We start from the raw sequence: 24,759 nt of genomic DNA on the forward strand, positions 1-24,759 counted from the left end.
TAAGAAAGAAATTGTAGGTTTTGAGCCATAGGCAATTGATTTCTAATAATATCAGTTTTGAATTTGCAGAACTTTGAAACTGTATTCAGATCATTAAGCTGTCACGAAGGGAACTGAACTCACATTTTCTGGACTAATCATCAGCAGCTTAAAATAGTGTGGAGAGCTGTGGTGTAATGAAGGTCATGTTTAGGAAATCAATAACTATAGATGATTCAAACAGACTGGGAATGGGACAGAAATAACTTCCACATGCAACAATCATATCTGTTAACTACAGACACATTAAACTGACCACAAGTAATAAAATTAATAATCATAAATGGAATGTTTGAAAAAATTGAAATACAGTTGCTAAGGATATAGGTGAGACCCTGCCAAATTAATTTTACAGATGCCTCAGAGGACAATCTATCCCATAACAAAGGGAGTTCATGCAGTATATTGTATGCACACTTCCTAAAAACCGTGGATGAGGTGCTTTATGAGAGATCTCATTAAAAACTAATATTATTGACTCCCAATGCTAAGTTGATTGACCAATAAATGACTAAAGGAAGTGGACTGTCATTGTAAGGGAGGCTTGATCAAGATGGCAGAAAGAATTTAACATTGTGCCACCACTAATGTACTAGCACCTGTCCTGTTTCTGATTTGCATGAATAGTCTGGACTTTCCATCTTAATGTAACACAGTTCATTTCGCAAATTACATTAAATTAGACATTTAGAGAAGACAGCTAAATGTTTACAAAGTGGCCCCGATAGGTTTGGGCTGATTAATAAGAAATAAGGTTCAATACAAATACATACAATGTTTTAATGTTGGAGTAAAATTGTCTGATAATTGATTGGCTTTCCACTTCAGCAATATCGAAGACTATTATATAACAAAGCCACCAGATGCTGGATATTTGCCACTTCAGACTTCAGAGGTAATGCTGAAATTGTTCAATACTCCGGTCAGGCTGAGATACTGCACATGGTTCTGATCTTGGAGACACAAGAAGGGTTTCCAGATCTTAAAAGTGGTGTAAAGAAATAAAGCTGTTTCTCTATGACAGAAGAACAAATTTTAGCTCTTCAATAACTAGCTCTTTAGCCTTGAAAATTATTGTAGGTAATGTAGAAATTGAAGAAATATGCAGAAATACATACAAATAGAAAACAAAAGTTGAGTAATATTTTTGTTACACTTAGGTAGCAGGACAGGGTACATTAGGGCAGCAAGACAAGAAGATGCAGGTTTAAAGTTGTGAAGATAATGTATAAAACAGACATCAAAAACTATTTCTTTACTCAACTAATGGTAATCAACTGATGTTGGTGGCCCTTAATGGCATCACCACCTGCAAGATACTTTCAACATACAGAGAGTGAGCAGGATATCGAATTGAATGATCAATTATGATGATATTGAATGGTGGAGCAGGCTCAAAACATCAAATGGTCTACTCCTATTTTCGATGTTACCAATCAGTAAATCATTCAGATTTAGAGATATGTCGACATTCCTTCAGTGTTACTGGGTCTCCTTACTTGAACTCTCCCCAACAGCATTGTGGGTAGAACTATGCCACATGGAATACAATGGCTCAATAAGGCAGTTCACTACCACCTTCTCAAGGGAAATAAGGGCAATAAATGATGTCTTTGTCAGCAATGTCCATGATTTGGGAATGAAAAGAAAATGAGATCAAGAAATTGAACTCAATTAAGAGGCATGAGATTACTGGATTGAAAGACAGTCAGATTACCATTGTAGGAAAATTAAATATATAGACAGAACTATATCTTTCATGTCAACCTATCTTGTAGTGTCTTGTAATCTGAAATTTAAGGTTTAAAAATGAAGTAATTCTTATGTGTGTATGACTTGAGTAAAACCAAAAGTATTTCCTTCATCCTGTATGTCTGTTATGTTATGCATTTGGGTTCTGTTTGTTACAGAACCAAGATGCTAATCGCTCATGTTACAGAGGAATGTGCACAATTCATTTCCCACACATGCGATCCCCAGCAAATGCAACCTCCGTGTGAAAAGTCATTTGTTCAAAACTTGCCATTCTGAACTGGTACATTATTGATTTATCTGAACACTCTAATACTTATTTTAATTGTTACATTTGATAAAGGTTTTTTGATACGTATAATGGAATAAAATTGTACAACAGCAGTGCAAAATTTATTACATCCTCGCTGGTTCAAGCTCTTTAAGCTAGTCCCAATAAAAAAAGTTGCAGTGCAGTTTTGAAAGCCATTTCACTTCCATGGTGATGTTCGCTACGCAGGTTTCTGCGATGGGTCTTAATGTCTGTAGTCTTCTCCAGATCCCCAGTCAGGAATTTCATGGCTCTGGTGCTCTTCCCCAGTGACCCGATTTCCACGGCTAAAAACTTTCAGCTGGAGCTCTGCAATGTCATTTCTAATGTCTGCCAACATCAGAAGCAAAAAGTCAAAGGAGCCTGGCGGACCCTGTAATTAACAGTTCCAAAATTAGTCCTGAAGTTCAATCTAATTGTTGTTTTAATTTCAGTGAGTCTGAACTTTTGCAAGAAAAAACTTGTGAAATTGTCATTACAACAGTTTAGTTTACTATTTATAAGTACAAAAGAAAGCATTATGAATGAGAAAAGGACATTCAACCTGCAACATTTTTGAGTTTTTGTACTTTTTCATTACTTAAAACTTGGCTCATTATTATGGAATGAAAGGACAACTCAGGATTTTTAGTACATGCTGACTTTGCTAGTAACACCCATATCCTGATGATGATTTTTTTTTTTAAAAATCAAGCATTTGCTGATTTTCCCAGTATTGCACTGAGTTCAATCAATGTACAGGAGAAACAGAATGGGCTGAGGTTTACATTTTTTTGGCTGTTAGTTTCATTGAGTTTCATGAATGGTTTCTCTTCATAAGGCCTAGCAAGTTTCCCTGGCACATTTTACCATACCCTCCTCATTAACTATCATTTCAGCCTAATAGCACCCCTCTTTTCTTAGTCTTGCCCCACTTTACAGCTCAGAGCAACTTGTTACTGCCAGGATATCCCGAATATGCTGGCATCCCTGGTTCCAGCATCATCTGCAAAAGATTGCTGTCCACCTGGATAGGCATTGTGAGTCTAAGGCCTGAAAACTTCCAGACACATGTCCCCAGCAAGACAGGGAAAGGAGAATTGATACCTGGCTGATGGGGTGATGCTCAGTTGGAACAACCTCATTCCCCAAGACCAGTAGAGGAGGCCACAATACCAGACCATCCCAGCCTGGTCTGAGGTTGCCAACCAGGTCAGTGCTGCCTCAGCTGTCTGGAGGAATGCCCAGTAGTGTAGAAGCTCTGCCAATGTGAGTGTCACTATATTCTCTCTGACACCTAATGCTCATGGCGATGTCTGCTACTGTATCACCTCCACTCAGGATCATGCTCTAGCACTCTCATGATTGACTGCATCATCTTTCCTCACTGTCACCCACCCCAACCCCGGACATGCTCGTGCTGCACGCCCTCTGCTTTGCCTACTCGCTCTCTCAGGATGCGTCCCCATCTGTACCAAAAACAACAGTTGTGTTGAATTTTATCTTCCTTAACACCACCTTCTCTCTTCCAGAAGAAAACAGCCCACAGTAGGGCAGAAAAAGTCAAGATGGTTCCTGACTTTGACTGTCCAAGCTGCTAACTGACCATGTCCAAGCTCCTGAACTCGGATCTGAGGCTGCCATTGATTTACTTTGCCAGACTCCCTGAATGAAAGCTAACTCCCTTGACTTAACTGAGGCCCACTGACAAGCTCCCTGCCTTTGCGTCTGGACTAAACAGTGTGCCCAAACAGAATACTCTGAGGCTAGTGTCAGAGGACAAGGCAGAAAAAGGTAAAGCTGTGGTGCTGTGAGCACCCAAATAGGCTCAAGGTGAGTGAGCTAACAGAGCTGAGATGCTGCCTTGTCCAATCTATGGGTGTATCTCTGAGTGCAAAGCATTCTTGTTGTAGTGATGAGAGTTGCTATTGCACACTGAAATCGAGATGTGGATCGAAGATGTACCATGAAGCTTCTTACAGACTGGCATATATCAAGTGCCAATGCCCATTGATTGGCATGAGTAGAGCCAGACCCAATAAAGATGACTGGTGTCCATCATATGCAAGTCCATTGAAGAAAGCAGTGGGCTGAAGTCACCAGGCACCTGCTCTCACATCCGCATCAAGATTTTGCACCACCTAGTTTGCTCACAGTGAATGGTAGAACAGAATGTTTTATATTAATGAGTTGAAATTTGCAGTTAATAATTTCAGTTCACAAGCACTAATTCCCCTTAACAGACAACTCAGTACCTCCTAGCGAGAATCTCACTTTGACACCCAAAACCTTGTTCAAACATGCACTGGGTCACTCCCGACATTAGGAAAGTTTTTTTGTGTGATTCAACAAGATCATAAGATATAGGAGCAGCATTAAACCATTCCGTCATCATCCCTTCTCCACCATTTAATCATGGCTGATGTGTTTCTCAACCCCATTCTCCTGCCTTCTCCCTGTAACCCTTGATGTCCTTACTCATCAAGAACTTACCTGGTGCTGTCTCAAATACTCTCAAAGACTTGACCTTCACAGCCTTCTGTGACAACGATTTCCACAGATACATCAACCTCTGGCTGAAAAAAAATTCTTCCTCATCTCAGTTCTAACGGGTAATTCCTTCACTCTGAGGCTGTGCCCTCAGGTCCTAGTCTCTCCTATTAATAGAAATAGCTTCTCCACACCAATTGTGTCCAGGTCTCTCAGTATTTGGTAAGTTTCCATGAGAATCCCTTTCATTAGATTAGATTAGATTACTTACAGTGTGGAAACAGGCCCTTCGGCCCAACAAGTCCACACCGACCCGCCGAAGCGCAACCCACCCATATCCCTACCCCTACATATACCCCTTACCTAACACTACGGGCAATTTAGCATGGCCAATTCACCTGACCCGCACATCTTTGGACTGTGGGAGGAAACCGGAGCACCCGGAGGAAACCCATGCAGACACGGGGAGAACGTGCAAACTCCACACAGTCAGTCGCCTGAGGCAGGAATTGAACCCAGGTCCCTGGCGCTGTGAGGCAGCAGTGCTAACTACTGTGCCACCGTGCCACCGTTTCTGAAGTCCATCAATGCAGACCAGAGATCTTCAACCACTCCTTATATGAAAAGCCCTTCATTCCACAGGATCACGCTTGTAAATCTCCTCTGAACTCCTTCCTTCACCAATACATTCTTCTTTAGATACAGGATCCAAAACTGCTCACAATATTCCAAATTAGGTCTGACCAGAGCCTTATGCAGCCTCAACAGTAAAAGGCTGCTCTTGTATCCTTGCCCTTTTGAAATGAATGCTATCAATACGTTTGCCTTCCTCGCTGCCAACTGAACCTGCATGTTAACCTTGAAGGAAACCTGAACTAGGACTCCAAAGTTCATTCGGGCTTCAGATTTCTGAAGCCTTTCTCCATTTAGAAAATAATCTACACCTCAATTCTTCCTACCAAAGTGCACAACCTCATATTTTTCTACATTGTATTACCTCTGCCATTTCTTTGCCCATTCTTCTAACCTGTCTTCTTCTGCAGCTTTCCCATGTCTTCAACACAACCTGTCTCTCCATCTATCTTCGTAATATCTGCAAACTTAGCAACAATGCCCTCAGTTCCTTTGTCCAAGTCGTTAATGCATAAATTGACAGTTGTGATCCCAACACTGACCCCTAAGGAACTCTGCTAGTCACTGGCTGCCATCTGAAAATGACCACTTTATCTCTACTCTCTGCCTTCTGTCAGTCAGCCCTTCCTCAATCTATGCAAGTACCTTGTTTCTAACATCATGGGATTTAACTTATTTAGCAGCCTCCTGTGTGGTACCTTGTCTAAGACCTTCTGGCAATCCAAATAGATCACATCCACTGGCTCCCCTTTGTCTAACTTGCTTGAAGATGAGATTTCTCACCACAGCTCATGCCCTTCAGGCCCCTATACATTTTAGCCCATCAATTTTCATATAAAGCAGATTTAAAACCAACAAACACTTTGGTGCTGCTGCTAGTAAAGGAATCAAATATTTAATTTGTTTTGAATATAAGCACACGATGGGCAACATCAGGGGTCTGATGCTTTAGGTAACAAAGGGTTCTGCAAAGGATCCTGTCATAATCGGGGCTACATGTTTGAAGTTCAATCTCCTCTGCTCACCCTCTGGGCAGAAGGAAACATTAAACAGTTCCTCCAGCTAACATTCTTTTATAATTGTATGTATCAAAATATTATCCAAATTTATGAGAAACTTAAAATTTGGCCTGCCCTTTCCTTTTATATGTTTTCTAACTGCACAGACCAATGTAACAGGTTTTACTTACAGGTGATCCTCGTGGTCCTGGAGCACCTCTCTCACCCTGTTATGGGACAGAGTAATGATTAGTATTGCCTTTGGTTTTCCATCATCTATAACATTTTTGACATTTTTTTAAGTAGAAAGTACAGGTTGCAGAACATCAAAATTGAGACCTCTTCAACTTTTCTCCCTTAATTTTCCACAGGTAGGAGTGTCAGCAGCTCGCCTCGATCATCCCAACCTGTGACACAGCCTTCCACCATATCAGGTTTAGGAGTGGAGAACAGCCGGTTGTGAAACTCAAGGTTCAATGTAAATATCGCTACTTCTGGCTTTAAATTGCGACAAATTTGAGGTCATACGTATAACATGCTCCGCCGAAGTTAATCTGCAGCGACGACATTGAAATGACATACCATTCCACAGATGCTGAAAGCTATTTGAATTTAGCAACAATGGGTTCGATTTCTCTGCACTCGGGACACCCAGCAGCTAGAGGGAAGTGGGAGCTGCCAGTAATTGTTTCTGCAGTGCGGCTTGTGGGCCAAGAGGAACAGGAGAGCTTTAGCCGGCCCTTCACGCAAATCTTCTGCTCTGATCATTCCCTTGCTGATTAGGTCTGACAGCTGCAAATGTGTTGCTGGTCAAAGCACAGCAGGTTAGGCAGCATCTCAGGAATAGAGAATTCGACGTTTCGAGCATAAGCCCTTCATCAGGAAGGGCTTATGCTCGAAACGTCGAATTCTCTATTCCTGAGATGCTGCCTAACCTGCTGTGCTTTGACCAGCAACACATTTGCAGCTGTGATCTCCAGCATCTGCAGACCTCTTTTTTACTCGATTAGGTCTGACAAACCACCCCCACCTTCCTAACTTCAGGCTTCTCCCTGCTGGCTTTCCGAACACGGCAGCCAGCCAGTCTCTCAATCTGGTCGGCTGATGGGCAGGAAATAGGAGCAATCGGACTGTAACGAGTTCCTGCTGTTAAATTCGGCAGGACCTCGACCTCTTCAACATTTCTAAGTTTCCTAGCGATACTCGTGTGCCTCTCTTCACTAAGGTCGCCTTCCAGCACCCTCTGCCTACAAATAGTCTTAAAGTTAAAAATCACACAACATCAGGTTATAGTCCAACAGGTTTATTTGGAAGGTGTTATGTAACTTTTAACTTTGTCCTTCCCAGTTCAACACGGGCATCATGTAAATAGTCTGTTTGACCATCAAGGAGATTGAAATAACTTTTTCTCCTCCTGATATCTGCATGCATGTATGTTTTTCAGTAGAAACTATTGAAACACAATGTGATTTCTTCAAAAATGGTCCACAAATGTACCTCTTACCTCCACCATGCAAGCACAATGGTGTATTGTTTCTATCATTTCCAATTTTATTTTAAATCTCTGGTACCTGCAATACTTTACATTTTACTAATTTGACTCACCCTCTCAGGTCAGGCTGCCTACCTTAACTGAGATGTACAGGCTGAAGATTAAAGTTTGGAGTCATCTGGTATGTCCCATCTATTCCATGCCATGTATCTCTCCATCCCCGAGGCTTCCAGTCTCAATCCTGACGAAGGGCTCCTGCCCGAAACATTGATTTTCCTGCTCCTTGGATGCTGCCTGACCTACTGTGCTTTTCCAGCACCACTCTAATCTTGACTCTAATCTCCAGCATCTACAGTCCTCACTTTCACCTATCACGGGTATTAAGCCATCAAGGACAGACTTTTAACAACAGTTTTGCAGTTTTCTGATTCCCTCTACTCATTTATACAAATTTACCAGCCAATGTTGGTGAGAGGATTGACTGGATTTTATGATTCCCTGTCATTGGGGTTGAAAGTTGGTAACTTTGGCTGGCATGGTGGCTCAGTGGTTAGCACTGCTGCCTCACAGTATCAGGGTACCAGGTTTGATTCCAGGCTTGGGTGACTGTCTGTGTGGAGTTTACACATTCTCCCCGCGTCTGCGCGAGTTTCCTCTGGGTGCTCTGCTTTCCTCCCACAGTCCAAAGATGCACAGGTCAGGTGAATAGGTGCATTAGTCAGAGGGAAATGGGACTGGGTATGTTTGACTTCGGAGGGTTGGTGTGGACTTGTTGGGCCGAAGGACCTGTTTTCACACTGTAGGGAATCTAATCAAAAAAACCTTTTCTGCTGCCTACCCACACGCCTTGACCTGTCTAATACCTTATGGAGTGTAGAGAATGCATCCTGTTGCCGGCCTGAATTTGGTCCAATTGAGGACTTTCAGTAGCCAGCTAATAGTCTCATGCTGTCCCCAGCCCCTGCCAGTATTTTAATCACAACAGAATGGGGCCCAAACCATGCAGGACATTCAGCAACAGTCAATGTACCAATTGATATTGGGTGCAGTTGGGGTGGGCGGCTTGGAATGTGGGGAAGTGGGGAGGGGAGGGTCACTGGTGGCTGTTTTGTGGATCTCCTGGGTCCATCAACAGTGCCATGCTCAAAGCCATTCCCTCCCTATATCACCTTCCCTGGCATCTTGAACCCAGTTCCCCACCTCTTTCACTGAAATCCTAACTCTGAAATTAGAAACATAGACACATAGAAAATAGGAGCCAGAGTGGGCCATTCAGACATTTGAGCCTGCTCCACCATTCAATACGATTGTGACTGATCATCCAACTCACTACTCTGTTTCTGCCTTCTCACCTTATCCTTTGATACTTGGCTTGTCAGATTGTTGGGACTGCCTACAGTCCCAGCAATGGCTAGCAGTCCCAGCTAGCACTGAAGGTCCAGCAGAACTGCTGGTATCTGAGTGAGTGGCAGTTCACTGAGGCTGGGCCTTTGCCCCAAGATTAGGTGATGGTAGTGCTGTCCCTTGGTTCCAGCCAATTAACACTGTCCCCAACATCAAGTTGTTTTGTGGTGAGGCATGTTACGCCATTGGTGTGTTTTTTCCCTGACGTTTTAGCCAAGGGTAAAGGCCATGTTATCATCTAAAATCCAGTCCAGTGTGGTTGGGCAATTCTATAAATAGCAATATCCCTTCCAATTCATATGCATTTTATTTTAGTACTCATGCCTGAAAGTAAAGCCACACATCTGTTTCATATCATTTTCAAAGTGTGTAATAGAATGTGAAATATTTGGAGATTTCTCTGAGAGATGTGAGGCAACATAACAGGACATAAATCCACAGCTTTCTTGACACTCTCCTTCCATAAGTCCAGCAGGAATCCTATGGGAAGGACACAAATTAAATTGGACAGCAATTGCCAAAAGAAGGAAAAATGATCGGAAGACAAACTTTTAATGTTACCTTATTTAAGAGTTTGTGTAAATGCCAAAAAAGCATCCTCACAAAGTTTCATTTAAGAGCTGTAGAGTTTCTCCAGCACTGATTCTTTGTTTCAGATTTCCAGCTTCTGCAATTCCTCGCTTTACTTTAGCACGATCGGTGAATCCATAGTTGCCACCGCAATAGGTCATTTAAAAGGCTCTTTTTCAGTGACTTTGACATGGGACTGGCAGCTTTATAAAATTGGGCACCAATGCAGACTCCTGTATATTTTAGCATGTACTTCTCTGGCAGTGCAGTGTGATACCATAAAATAAGGAAGAAAGGACTTGCTTTTATATCGAGTCTTTAGGACGTTCCTAAAGCAATTTGTAACCTGTTCATTACTTTCTGATGTTTAGTGACCATTGTAATATAGGAAATGGCATGGTCATTAAACTTTAATCAGTGTCTGCTCTTTTCCAATTGTGAAAGCTGTGGTCATGCTGACAAAACAAAATGTCTAAAGTCATTTTAGTATAGATACAATGCCCTTTGATGATACTGCATGCCACGCCTACCTTGGCTCCATCTCTTCCAGAAGCTCCTGGCGGACCCTAAAGTAAATGCAAGATTTGATATAATCTCTTGATCATCAAAGTAATAGCACTATTGAATTATACAGTACCAACAGAATTGAAAAATGTGGTGCTGAAAAAGCACAGCAGTTTAGGTAATATCCACGGAACAGGAGAGTCGACATTTTGGGCATAATCCCTTCATCAGGAATGGGCACTGCCACATTCCTGCTGAAGGGGTTATGACCTAAACATCGGCTCTCCTGCTCGTCTGATGCTGCCTAAATTGCTGTGCTTTTTCAGCACCACACTATTCGACTCTGATCTTCAGCATCTGCAGTTTTCACTTTCTCCTCCCACCAACAAAATGCAAATCCACAATCCCCAACATGCTTAAGAAACAAATAACTTTGAGATCTCTTTTACTTCCAGAGTTTAACAAAATGCCCAGTTATAAAAATTCCCAGCACGATTTTTACCAGCTTTCCCTCCTTTTACTTTCTTGGAAGGGCTGATTTATCCTGCTATGTAATTTGACAAATGACAAACTGAAAACTAAAGAAGCTCTCCAAAGGCTACTTGTCTCTGAAGCATGCTGTTGTCTTCATTCAACACCAACACATTCTTTTAGTTAGGATTATTTGTTTTGCCTTAAGTTCCATTGGTCCTAGTGAAGAAGTCAGTACAGACAGGAGGAGACTTACATGGGTGGCACAGTGGTTAGCATTGCCTCCTTGCCACCCCAGGACATGGGTTCAATTCCAGCCCTGGGTGAAGGTCTGTGTGTGTTTCCTCTGGTTTCCTCCCACAATCTGAAGATGTGCTGGTTAGGTAGATAGGCTATGCTAAATTGCTGATAGTGTCTAGGGATGTGTGTGTTTGATGGATTAGCTATGGAAATTGCAAGGTTATGGTGTAGGGAAGGGAGGCTCTTTGGAGATTGGTGTGGACCCAATGGTCTGCTTCCATCGTTTTGGAAGCTCTTATTGCCAATTTTGTTTTCTGTGTTGTAGATTGTATCACACATTTCTGGATGCCCTGACCTCCACGAGTATTTGCAACTATTCGCTGCACCACCATGGAATCCTAGAAGCACTACGCCACAGAAAGAGGCCACTTAGCCCATCATGTCTGTGTGGCTGAGAAGGAACAAAAACTTCGAGGAGAAAGTGAGGACTGCAGATGCTGGAGATCAGAACTGAAAATGTGATGCTGGAAAAGCGCAGCAGGTCAGGCAGCATCCAAACAGCAGGAGAATCAACATTTTGTGCATGAGCCCTTCTTCTGGAATTTTTTCTGAAGAAGGGCTCGTGCCCGAAACGTCGATTCTCCTGCTCTTTGGATGCTGCCTGACCTGCTGTGCTTTTCCAGCAACACATTTTCAGCGAGGAACAAAAACTGCCCATTCTGATCCCACTTTCCAGCACTTGGCCTGTAGCTATAGCATTTTAGGTACAGATCCTGGTGCCTTTTAAATGAGTTGAGGGCTTCAGCCTCGACCACTGAACCCGGCAGTGATTTCCAGCATGCCCTGGATAAAAAAGTTCTTCCCCATGTTCCCTCTAATCTTTTTAACCAATCACCTTAAATCTATGCGCCCTGACATCTGACCTTTCTGAAAGAGGAACAGGTCTTACTGGTCGACTTAATCTCGGCCCCTCAATATTTGGACACCTCAGTTAAGTCATTCCACAGCCTCCTGTGTTCATCATAATCCATTAAAGCATGAACGTGTTTGGAAAATGGATGGATGTAACCAGTCTATGGAGTGACTGAACACTGAACTAAAAATAAACTGATTATCTCACAATGAGATGGGGTCAATGGCTATGTGCAACTTTTTTGCATTATACCATGTTTTACTGTCAGTTCCAAATTTGATCAGGGGCTCTGCACACAATTTACCATGACGCTATTTGCACTCAGAATCTCTGCTTGTTAATGAACTACTGTTGCTAATTTCTAATTGATCTGTCCATTCCCATAGAAAATGAAATATACTACAAAATTATTTGACAAACTTTGGGTTTGGCTTGTCAAGTAATTATGTGCAGCATTTGTCTTGCAGGAAAGCTTTACATTTCAGAAAAGAGGTACTGACCACTGCTCCTCTTTTTCCCTGTTTAATGTGAGATATGTCAGGTGAAGGGCCAATTGGTCCCATCATTCCTCTGGGTCCTGGTGGCCCTGGGGATCCTGCTTGTCCTTTTGGACCTGGGCTTCCTTTAGGACCTGGCAGGCCTGTAATAACATCAAATAAAAACATTTTCATGTGGCGTGACTTTGAAATAACGTTCAAAACTTCTGTTAAAGGATCTTGCAATATAGGTTAAGGAGTTCTATTAAAGGCAATAAAATAGCACAGTAAGATGCTAATTTTTATTTTTTCATGGGTTTTCTTATGCACAAAAAAGTGAAATTGCTGGAGATCTTAAATAAAAACAGAACATTTTGCACAAATTCAATAAGTTCTGGAAGGATTGCTGGAGAGAGAAAACAAAGAAGTTTGATGTAATACATCAGATCTGAAAATGCCTGGAATATGATGTTCTTTTTCATGTTAACAAAACGGTAAGAGAAGCAAGTGTAATAGATGGTGACCATATCAACCACAAACAAATAAGGGGAGTCCTAATAATAGTAACGGAGAAATACAGAGGAAAAATAGCTGCTGAATGGTTGGTGTGAATAGTTTAAAGTTGGTTGGCTTTGCTGAGAGCAAATAAATGGAAGCAAGACATGGGAAAGGGGAGGGGAAAGGCATATAATCAAAATGGAGGGCCATGTTCGAACTCTGAAGTTGTTGAACTCTATGTTGAGCCCTCAAAGCTGCAATGTGTCTCAGTGGAAATTGAGACTCTGCTCTTTCAGTTTGCATTGAGCTTCTCTGGAACACGTACAGCAGGCCTAAGACTGAAATGTTAACATGGCAGCAAGACAGTGACAAACCTGGTCCAATCCTCCACAACATCTTACACTTCCTTACTCCCCTTCTCCATGGTAGCTTCCAATGCAATCGCTGAAGGTGTAATAATTGCCATTTTACCTCTGCCCTAATGTCTAAGACCTCATGTACAACTTCCAGATGAAGCAGTAATTTATTTACATTTCTCTGTAATTTTTGTTTTAACTGCTCACAGTGCAGACTCCTTTACCCTGGTGAGACCAAATGAAGACTGGGTGACTGTTTTACAGAGCACTTCCTCTCTGTCTTTTAGAATGAGCTTGAACTTGCAGTGCTTGCCATTTCAGTACACCATCTTGCTGTCACACTAGCATTTATAACCAGCCCACTTAACAAACAGTATTATATTGTTATTGAGTGGAGCTGGTGGCATAGTGGTAATGTCACTGGGCCAGTAATCCAGAACTTCAGGCCAATATGCTGGGAACATGGGTTTGATTCCTATCATGGTGAAATCTGAATTTAATTTAAAAGAATCTGGAATAACAAAACACATTTCACAGTGACTTTGCAAACACTTTAAAAAAAAACCGCCTCATCTACTAATGCTCTTTAAGAAAGGAAACCTGTCTTCCTTACCTGACCTGGCCTACATGTGCCTCCAAACCCACTATGTTGTTGATTCTTATCTGCCCTCGGGGCAATTAAGATTGGGGAATTATATGGTGGCCTAGCCATCGACACTCACATCTCAACAATGAAGATAAATAACACATGCCACATCATCACTGAATAGACTAAAGCTTGTTCCAATTTCCTCCACTCATCTGCAAATAAAAGAAATCTTGCTAGGTGGAATATTAATATAAATATTATTCTAGGAACAAGCATAGGCTTTTACACTCAATTGCTCCCTGCACAATAACCCCACTGAGCTGCCTTTCTCATACATAAGAATAATGTAAGAATCTAAGAACTAGGAGCGGGAAAAGTAGGCCATATGGTTTATCAAACCAGCTCTACAGATTTATAAGACTTAGAGTATGGTGTTCAATTCTGGTTGACTCATTACAGGAAGGATATGGAGGCTTTGGAGAGGTTGCTGTAGAGGTTTACCAGATGCTGCCTAGTTTAGAGGATATGAACGATAAGGAGAGGCTAAAAAAAACTCATATTGTTTTCTCTGGAGTGTCGGAGGCTGTGGGGAATCTTGATAAAAGTCTATAAAATTATGAAATGTGTAGACAGGGTTGAGAGTCAGAATCTTTTTCCCAGAGTCTAAAACTAGGGAGCATGCATTTAAGGTGAGAGGGAAGATCAAAAGAGATGTAAGGGGCAAGAGCGCAGTAGGTGTCTGGAACATGCTGGTGTAGACAGATAAGGGGCATTCAAGAGACTATTAGGTAAACACATGAATATGGAAGGAATGGATGGATATAGACCACTGAACAGGCTGAATGGATTAGTTAAGTATGGTTTCATTTTCAGCTTAAAGCTGTGGGCCGAATAGTTCCTGTCCTGTACTATTCTGTGTTTTATGTTCAGTAAGATCATGGCTGATCTGATCTTGGTCACAACTCCACTTTCCTGCCAATTGTCCATTATCCTTGACTCCTAAAGAATAAGACTTATCAATAAACATGTTCAATAAGCAGGAGTGTCAAGCGCTTCATCAGGGCTGATATAGGGCTAATGCCTGAAATATCAACTCTCCTGCTCAACTTACTTTTCAACTCCACAAAGTAATGCAACTACGTTTATTCCTCTGTTGTATCTCAGAATTATACCTCGGTACTTGTAGCTAAAATGGTGCCATAAAAGGCAGACATTGTAAAAGCTTTTCACTGTACTTCTACGAATGGAGTACACGTGACAAGAAGGGATATTCTATTCTCTTCTGTTAATCATTGTAAAAAAAATGTTCTAGTTGACTAATTTTCTTTTGCTGCACTTTCCAATTGTTAAATTGGTTTCCTAATATTTTTGAACCCTCCATCGTGTGGAATTTGTAAGGTTGTTCCTTACCTGTGGGCCCTGGTGGTCCATTCAGTCCATAATTGTAACTGTTCGATGCAAATAACTTGTCACTGTTTGACCTTTGCTTACTATTATCAGCAATGTTGTTGGGCAGTGAAGTGACCTGAAGAAAAGTAAAATTCAAAGTTATGTTAATTAATTGTTATGATCCCAGCTAATGTATTACCGAACAAAGTCAGATCCTAAACAGAAACCTGGCTTGATAGATGATAATTTTATTTAATGAGGTGATCTTTCATTGAAAAACATGCATGCAATGTTCAAGATTTGGTTTACTAACAAAACAAAAGTCAATAACACACAAAAAAACAAATAAAATAAACAAACTATATAAGATACTATTTGAAAGATTTTGTAACATATGGTAAAAAAAATGTTTCTTTCTAACCTATCAGCATTTCGTTTTGATAATCAAACAGCAGCAAATGTTCTTTTCTCCACCACATCTACAAGCTTGACTTATCTGTTTCTTTCAGTTTCTGATCTTGAGATTTTGGTAGCTTCTCCCTTGACTATCCACATCACTGAGCTTTGACTTTAGCAGCTTCAAATAACTCAAATAACTCTGAGCTCAAAAACTGCATGAATTCATGTAAAACTCTGTTATCTCACTTTTTAGATTAGAATCAATCTAAACATCAGCATAGACAGAGAACCCTGGGGGCCAACACCTTCAACATAGTGTCTAGCTATCACCATTGTTAACAGTTAATCTGAGAATGCAACTTTTTTTTATAAAAAAAGTTTTATGATTTACACATGAAAGATGTGAAACTATCATGGTATTCTAACAGATGAAAGGCTTAACAGACAATCATTTTTTCAATGTATAATTTCAGTTACATCACACTGTAAATTTTTGCTATAAATTCTGTGTGTTAGGATTGAGCCCTCCACTATCACCTGATGAAGGAGCATCGCTCCGAAAGCTAGTGTGCTTCCAATTAAACCTGTTGGACTATAACCTGGCATTGTGTGATTTTTAACATTGTATTCCCCAGTCCAACACCGGCATCTTCAAATCAAATAACCCCAGCAGGGTTCTAACCAAATAATTTCATCTTGAATTTTAAACTAAAACCTTTATGCTATGGTTACCTACTTCTGGCTGTTATTAACTAACTCCTTTTTCCAGGAGAAACTATTTCTGGCATCAATGACTTGTATGAACCTAAAACAGAAGCTTCCTAAACTATGAGACTTTCCCTTATGCAAGAAAAAAAAATCATTTCTCATTCTTCTAAACCAAAAGGAAGCCAATGCTTGGGTATTTATTCTATTCGATCCAGCTGCCCCACAGAACTGATCTAAGTGAGCATAATGTTGCAGAAAACTGAGGTAGAATTGTTCTTCTTCTTTTAAGTTCCCAATGCAAACAATTTCCAAATATTACCTCACTCTCTCACACTTCTTTTGTGTAAAATCCATGAAAGATGTTGTATCTAATTGAGAAACAGCTGTAATCATGTCAATTTCTCATGTTCTCTCTGCATAAGCTTATAACTTATAGAATAGCTTTTTCCCCCAGAGGCAATAGTGTTGAAGATAATTGTATCTTTCCTGCTACCTGGCTAAACTTAGACCAGCTAACTCAGCAACAGAGTAGAACTGGATCTGACATCCACAGCAGTGCTACGACTCATCATCTTAAAGGATAGCATGTGCATATACTGGGGGAGAAATTCAATTTGCTAATGCCATTTTTGTGAAAATATGTCTAATTTCCAGGGGTTGGCAGCACTTTTGGCTTCTCCCTGAATGCTTCCACCATGCTCTTCACAGATATCAGGAAGGAAGGCATCAGTAGCCCTTGGTGACACCAGATCCAGAGAACCGGCGTAAGTCTGCATAAGGTGCTGGAGACATTGTGTTTAAGTCTGCATAATGTCACTGGAAACTGAGTTCATATTGTTCTTCTTGCTTTAAGTTTACAATTCTGAGAACTGTTTTAATGTTCTTAACCATTTTAGCATAAACACATTTCAGTCACTGGGAGAAGCCAAAACAGTATTAGAATTGTGCTGCTCCTAACATTTTTATTGTTATCAATTTTAATACTGTGTAACAATATTTCTTAATAAGGAGCAATAATCACATGGAGCAAGAAACATTTTCATTTCAATAATCTTACCTTCTGTTTAAGCTGTAGCACTGCTTGCTTTATCTGTTGGATATCTTCACAGGTTGTAGAGCAGGTACCAGCTTTCATCACAGTGTCAGATTTTATATACTGGCCTGCTGCAATCAAAAAGTCAAAATGTATTTTTAAATTGTTAAATCCTAATTTGTTTTCATTTAATGACTTGTTATTTTTAATTTCTACCTCATAATGTTCAGCAAAACCATGAGCTCCCAACTGACCAGCTTGTGTGCTTTCCATTCACATACGTGATGCCAAAAGCAATACTAGTGTAATGACTATAAAGTTACATACACAGCAGGACTAGTTTTAATATTCTACTGCTGCGCAATTTTAGTATGCTTGATTTCACCAACTAAATGACAAACATGACAAAGGTGCAAGAAATCAACGAGTGATAATAGAACATATAAAGAAACGAAAGGTTGGTCTGGAAGATTCGAAGATGACAGATGCAGAATCATTATCAACACCCATTGTCAGACAAAATGGGAGCAGTATTTAGGATCTGAAAGTGTTGAACTCAATAACAAGCCCAGCACAGTGTAATCAAAATGTGATGCATTGTTTCTCCACTTCCCATAGATCTTCAGTAGATCAGTGAGAGAAGGTGAAGACAAAGGGATCAGTGTGACCAAAGCACTGAAATGACAAGAAGCAAAAGCTTAGGGTTAACCATGAGCAGTGATATGTACTTGATCTCTTAAATATGTTAGAGACCCCACATGGAACAGATATTAATTTGAAAAAAAAACTGTTTTATCTGGAAAGTGTATTTGGAACTGGGTCAAGATCCTGCAACTCTCTCCTTAACTGCACTGTGGAGATACCTACTGCAGTTCACGAAGGCAGAGCAACGCCACCTTCTAAATAGTAACTAGGGATATCATTGCTCTGAGGGGAAGGGAAAGAATTAGGAATAGAATTACTGGAAATGGGATAGATGAGGTAAATGGTCCTGTCAACATTGTGGAAGGGAATCATCAGTCGCAGTTTCCTTTCTCCTTTACATACTGATGTAGTTTCTCCATATGTACATCTATGAGAATTACCTTAATTAAATCTACATTCTAGCCACTCCTTAACAAAGAGATTTCTCCTGTATTGATTACATAGGAAATAATTCATGCATAATAACTATTGTCATATTCCTAATATGAAAAACAAAAGACAAAAATGATGGAGAGAAATTGGGGACTAGTGATTTATAAAGAATTGTTTATCAAATGACAAGCTTTGGCTTGTATTATGCCTTTAAATGATGGGCTTCTGTTTAATTTGCTTCCTCAAGTAGGAGAACTGGAATTACAAAAAGCTAAAAGTTGTTACGAACATAAGAATAATTTGCCAGAAACATGGAAAATAATCTTCATTGTGCTAGTTTCTGTGACACAATAATGTGAGAAGTTGAGAACAAAGTCTTGTTTTAAAACATTATAATACCAACATGCTACCAGACTGACATCACCCTTAAGACTGGAACACTAAAATGTAAACCTCAACTGTCTTCTGCATCACCAGAAAACCTGTCTTGAGTGAAACCCTTAAACCGGTCCATTCAGAGACTTAAAACTTCCCAATTTTGCATTTCTGTTCAAAAAATAGGTTACAAGAAACCAAAACTTTAATAGATGTGCATTTGATGATTACTGCATTTGTTGAAAGTTATACTGGAACCATTTTAGACAGGATAACACAAATGATACAACTTTTAAATTAAATATGTAATTTTGTAATGATTAGTCCTATCACTGCACCACATCCATGCAATGTTGTCATTTTTCATGATAAGTCATAAATAAGAATGCATTCTATACAATTGGTTATTTTGAGTTTAGAAAAGTTAGTCGTCTTGGATAAAATTATTGTAAAACAGTATAGGGATATATTTGGGCGGCACGGTGGCACAGTGGTTAGCACTGCTGCCTCACAGCGCCTGGAGACCCGGGTTCAATTCCAGACTCAGGCGACTGACTGTGTGGAGTTTGCACGTTCTCCCCGTGTCTGCGTGGGTTTCCTCCGGGTGCTCCGGTTTCCTCCCACAGTCCAAAGATGTGCTGGTCAGGTGAATTGGCCGTTCTAAATTGCCCATAGTGGTAAGGGGTAAGGGATAATGTAGGGGTATGGGTGGGTTGCGCTTCGGCGGGTCGGTGTGGACTTGTTGGGCCGAAGGGCCTGTTTCCACACTGTAAGTAATCTAAGTATATGTGTATATATACAGCAAATCGTGTCTCTTTCAAGAAAGTGCCAAACTCCCAGTTCAACATGAACTGTTTGCAATTGCACAAAGAAAACAAGTTATTATGGTTTGGAATTGTGGAAACACATTGTTAACTTCAATGCCACAGGAATACGCAGAAACAGGGAACATCATAGACATGAACACATTGTTTTCCTTTTAATATCTGACAGTGTGGTTGATTTCCATCTTTAAGCCTTCAGAATTAAGCATTCCTTGGGCATAACATAGAAAGGAAATTTTGACAAAGAGGGAAACATACCACAGTAGACGGAGATGGATTTTCTTTATTCATTCAGAATCAAGGAATGCTAACAGCACAAAGGAAGATCACTCATGGATGTACTTATTCTCTCTGAGTGCCAATTAGCTCATTCCCTCCCTTGCCCTTTCCACATGCAACAGTAATGTTTCCTCTTTAGGACTCAAAGCAATTTCTTTTTGGAAGCTATATTTAGATAGTCTTCCAACAAACTGTAAGGTATTGCATTTCAGATGCTAATCACTCTCTGTCTACAAACATTTTCCCTTATGTTATTGTTGGTGATTCACCATAAATCAGTACCCTCATTTCTCAATGCTTCAACCAATGGGAAAAGGTTATCCCTATCGAATTTGGCCAAGTCTTTTGCGCTTCAAATACATCTTTTCTAATCATTCAAGGGATGTGGGCATCACTGGCTGGACTAGAATTTATTGCCTGCACCTAATTGTCTTTGAGAAGGTGGTTGTGAGTTGACTTCTTGAACTGCTGCACTCAATTTGGTTTAAATATACCCCCATACCATGAGAAAGGGAGAACCAGGATTCTGATACATCAATACTGAGGGAACGATGATATATTTCCAAATCAGGATGGCAAGTGGCTTGGTGGGGAATCTTGCAGGTGGAACAGTTTCCATGTAGCTGCTATTCATAGCTTTCCAGATGGTAGTGATTATGAGTTTGGAAGGTGCTTAGCAGCCTTGGTGAATTTCTATGGTCTATATTGTAGATGGCCTACACTTCAGCAACTCAGCATTGGTGGTTCAGGCAGTGAAGACCTGTGGATATGATGCCAATCAAGTGGGTTACATTGTTTTGAATGGTGTTGAGCTTCTTGAGTGCTGTTGGAGCTGCAATCATCTGGGAAAATGGAAAGTATTCTACCACACTCCTGATTCGTTCCTTGTACATGATGGGCAGCCTTCAGAGAGTCAGGAGGCGTTACTTGCAGCCAAATTCCTAGCTTCCAACTTACTCTTATAGCCATACTTTCTATATGATTTATTCTGAGGAATGTCAAGTTCATAGGAGCAAAGTTTAAAAAAAAATCTGTCCTCGACCTCCCACGTAGATGCATGGTCAAGAAGGCACAACAACACCTCTTCTTCCTCAGGCAGCTCAGGAAATTTGGCATGTCCATAAGGACCCACACTACCTTTTACAGATGCACCCTTCGAAAACATCTGTAAGAAGCTACAGAGAGTTGTTTGCGTAGCCCAGACCATCATCGAAGCAACCTCCTATCCATGGACTCCATCTACACTTCTTGTTGTCACAAAAAGGCTGCCAACACCGTCAAAGACCCCTCCCACCCTGGTAATGCTCTCTTCCAACCTCTTCTGTCAGGCAGAAGATACAGAAGCTCGAACACATGGACCAACAGGCTCACGAACAGCTTCTTCACTGATATCATGAGACAGCTGAATGGATCACTCTAACTTCAAATAATGTTGACCTTGCTAATGGTGATCTTGCTTTGCGCACCTCCTGTACGGCCATAATCTTGTATGCCTCACTCTGATGATGCACACTATGATGCATATCCTTCTTTGCTAAGATCTGTCTGTACTCCATGCAAAATGAAGTTTTTCATTGTACTTAGGCGCATATGGCTACAATAAATCAAATTATATCAAATCAACAAATCAATAATTCAATTTCTGGTCAATGTTCAACCACTGGGTGTTAATCGTGAGAAATTCAGTGATGGTGAAGGGGAGTTGGTGAGATTTTTCCTTACTGGACACAGTCAATGCCTGGCATTTGTTTGGCACAAACAATACTTGTCACTTGTCTGTCTCATTATTGAAGTCATCAGTATCTTGCTGCATTTGGGCATGTAATCCTTTGGTATTTGAGGAGACATAAATGGTGCTCAAAATTGTGCAATCATCAGAAAACATCCTCACTTCTGAACTTATGATAGAGGGTAGGCCATTGATGAAGCAGTTGGCAATGGTTGAGCTGAGGATGCTACCCTGAGGAACTCCTGACAGATGTCCTAAAGTTGAGGTGACTGATCTCCAACAACAACAACCATCTTCCTATATTCTGCTGATTCCCCTTGATTCCAGCTTTGCTAGGGCTTCTTGATGCCACATTTAGACAAATGCAATTTGATGTCAACAGCCGTCACTCGCACCTCACCTCTAGAATCCAGCTGTTTTGCCCATGTTTGAACCAAGGTTGTAATGAGGTCAGGAGCTGAGTGGCCCTGGTGGAACCCAAACTGGGCATCACTGAGCAGGTTATTGCTGAGTGGGTGCTGCTTGATAGCACTGTTGATGACATCTTCCATCACTCTACTGATGGCTGAGAATGGACCGATGTGGGTGACAATTGGCTGGAATGGATTGTCCTGCTTTTTGTGTACAGGAACATACCTGGACAATTTTTCACATTGTCGATTAGAGGGAGTGGCAATTTCTGGAACACAAGTCTTCAGCACTGCTGTCAGCTACATAGCCTTTGTAGTATTTACAAATTGTTCTACAACATGATTCAACTGCTGTTGATAGCTCACAGTGCCTCATGGATACCCAGTCTTGAGCTATGGAGTGAATCAAATTGACTGAAGACTGTTTCTGTAAAGCTGGTGACCACTGCAGGAGGCTGAAGACTGTTGCAAATGTTTCAGCCTTAACTTTTGCACTGATGTTCTGCATTTCCACATTGAGGATGGGGTTATCTTTGGAGCTTCCTCCTCCTCCTCCAGTGAGTTATTTAATTGTCCACCTTCATTCACAACTGGATATAGCTGCGATGCAGAGCTTATATCTGATCTACTGGATCATTTGTCACTAATGCTGTTTGGTATACAAGTAATTCCATTTTCTAATTTCATCAGGTTGACATCTCAGTTTTGGATATGTCTGATGCTGTTCCTGGCATGCCCCCCTGCAGTGTCCATTGAGCCCGGGTTGATTCCCTGGCTTGATCGTTTTGGTTGAATGGGGGACATGCCAGGCCATGAGGTTACAGATTGTTCTACAACACAATTCAACTGCTGTTGATGGCTCACGGTTCCTCATGGGTACCCAGTCTTGAGCTACTAGATTTGTTTAAAAAGTTTGTTTTTTTGCACAGTGATAGGCACAATGTGATGGAGGGTATCCTTAAGTTGAAGATGGAATTTTATCTCTATGAGAACAGTATAATGGTCACTCATACCAATACTATCAAGGGCAGGTAGATCTGTGGCAGGTCATTTGGTGAGGATGAGGTCAAATGCACTTAACCATTGTGTTTGTTCCATCACTACCTGCTGCAGACTCAATCTGGTAACTATGTCCTTTAGAACTTAATCAGCTCAGTCAATAATAGTATTGTTGAGCCATTCTTGGTAGTGGACATTGAGATCACCCACCCAGAGTACACTGTGTGCCCTTGCTGAAGTCAGTTATTTTGCTAAGTGGTATTGAACTTGGAGGTATTCTGACTCATCAGCCAAGATTGAAGGTCAGAGGCTAGGAATACTGCAGTGAATAATTCACCTCCTGATATCCCAAAACCTATCGACCATCTACAAGGCATAAGTCAGGTGTGTGATGGAATACTCTCCACTTGCATGGATGGGTGCACCTCCAACAGCATTCAAGAAGCTTGACACCATCCAAGGCAAGCAGCCCACTTGATTAGCTCCACATCCACAAACATTCACTCCTTCCAACAGTTCAAGAGTAGCAGCAATGTGTATTATCTATGAGATGCACTGGAGAAATTTATCAAAGCTGCTCCAAACCCACGATCACTTCCATCTAGAAGGGCAGGAACAGCAGATACATGTGAGCCACCTGCAAGCTCCCCTCCAAGCCACTCAATATCCTGACATAGAAATATTCCCAATGACAATGAGGGACAGGTAATAAATGTTTAGCCAGAAATGCCCACTTCCCATGGTTAGCACTGCTGCCTCACAGCGCCAGGGACCTGGGTTCAATTCCACCAGCAGGCGACTGTCTGTGCAGAGTCTGCATCTTCTCCCCGTGTCTGCAAGAATTTCCTCTGGGTACTCCAACTTCCTCCTACCGTCCAAAGGTATGTAGGTTCAGCGGATTGGCTGTACTAAACTTGCCCTTTAGTGTCCAGGGTTGTATAGGCTAGATGGATTAGCCATAAGAAGTGCAGAGTTATGGGGATAGGGTGGATGTGCTTCAGAAGGTCAGTGTGGATTCAATGGGCTGAATGGCTTGCTTCCACTTTGTGGGGATTCTATAATTCTATGAATGAATTGAAAAAAAATGTTTATGTGTTTATGTTTGACCTGATGCCATGAGACTTCACGAATGCAAAGTCAATATTTATGATTCTGAAGGCAATTTGCTCCTTACTGTATACCATTGCACTACCAACTCTGCTGGGTCTCTCCTGTTCATGAGACAAGACATACCCAGGAATGATAATAGTGTCGTTAGAAACATTGTAAAAGGTGATTCTGTGAGTATGTCTACATCAGTCTGTTGCTTTTCCAGTTTGCAAGACAGTTCTCCCAATTTTGGCACTAGCCCCCAGATATTAGTAAGAAGGACATTGCGGAGTCAACAGGGCTATGTTTTTAGCAACAGTTGGATCATTGTTATGGAACTTAATAGCACCCACAACAAAAATAGTAAGGCCCTCTAGCCCTCACTGCTCACAACCCTGACATCTCCTTATGTTCTCTGTTGATGTCATTTAATTTCCCTGATGCAGTGTGATGTACATCCACTCACCTACACCATGGGGTCTTGTGTCCTGTATGGATAGTTCATTTGGCCTCAATGGACTGTATAGAATCTATTAATCCTATAGTTGCAATAGAATGCCTAAAAAAAAACTCTTAGAAAAGTAATTCGGTCATAACTTTCCAAGGTGGAAACAGGAACAATAAATTTAGCCTTTATGTTCCAAAGATAGAGCATTGACTGTTATTCCTTCCCTTTTGCTTGATGATGAATTGATTATACGACAAAAAAATGTGAGGATAGAACAGGATCAAAC

At 41.0% G+C, this 24,759-nt stretch overlaps 1 protein-coding gene across 2 annotated transcripts in view; it reads right to left on the bottom strand.

Annotated features, from left to right (window-relative positions):
- Positions 1-817: 817 nt before the first annotated feature.
- The window catches only part of ccbe1 (collagen and calcium binding EGF domains 1), a 286,760-nt gene continuing 262,818 nt past the window's right edge, over positions 818-24,759 (bottom strand). For both annotated transcript variants that reach the window (XM_060829209.1, XM_060829199.1), the window contains exons 6-11: positions 17,268-17,374; positions 15,125-15,239; positions 12,296-12,435; positions 10,198-10,233; positions 6,393-6,428; positions 818-2,474 (exon numbers count right to left, since the gene is read on the bottom strand). In XM_060829209.1, the coding sequence (XP_060685192.1) occupies positions 2,307-2,474; positions 6,393-6,428; positions 10,198-10,233; positions 12,296-12,435; positions 15,125-15,239; positions 17,268-17,374 (602 nt within the window). In that variant the 3' untranslated portion in view covers positions 818-2,306. The remainder of the gene's footprint in view (positions 2,475-6,392; positions 6,429-10,197; positions 10,234-12,295; positions 12,436-15,124; positions 15,240-17,267; positions 17,375-24,759) is intronic.

This window comes from Hemiscyllium ocellatum, chromosome 1, assembly GCF_020745735.1.
Source record: "Hemiscyllium ocellatum isolate sHemOce1 chromosome 1, sHemOce1.pat.X.cur, whole genome shotgun sequence".
In the NCBI taxonomy this organism is placed as follows: domain Eukaryota; kingdom Metazoa; phylum Chordata; class Chondrichthyes; order Orectolobiformes; family Hemiscylliidae; genus Hemiscyllium; species Hemiscyllium ocellatum.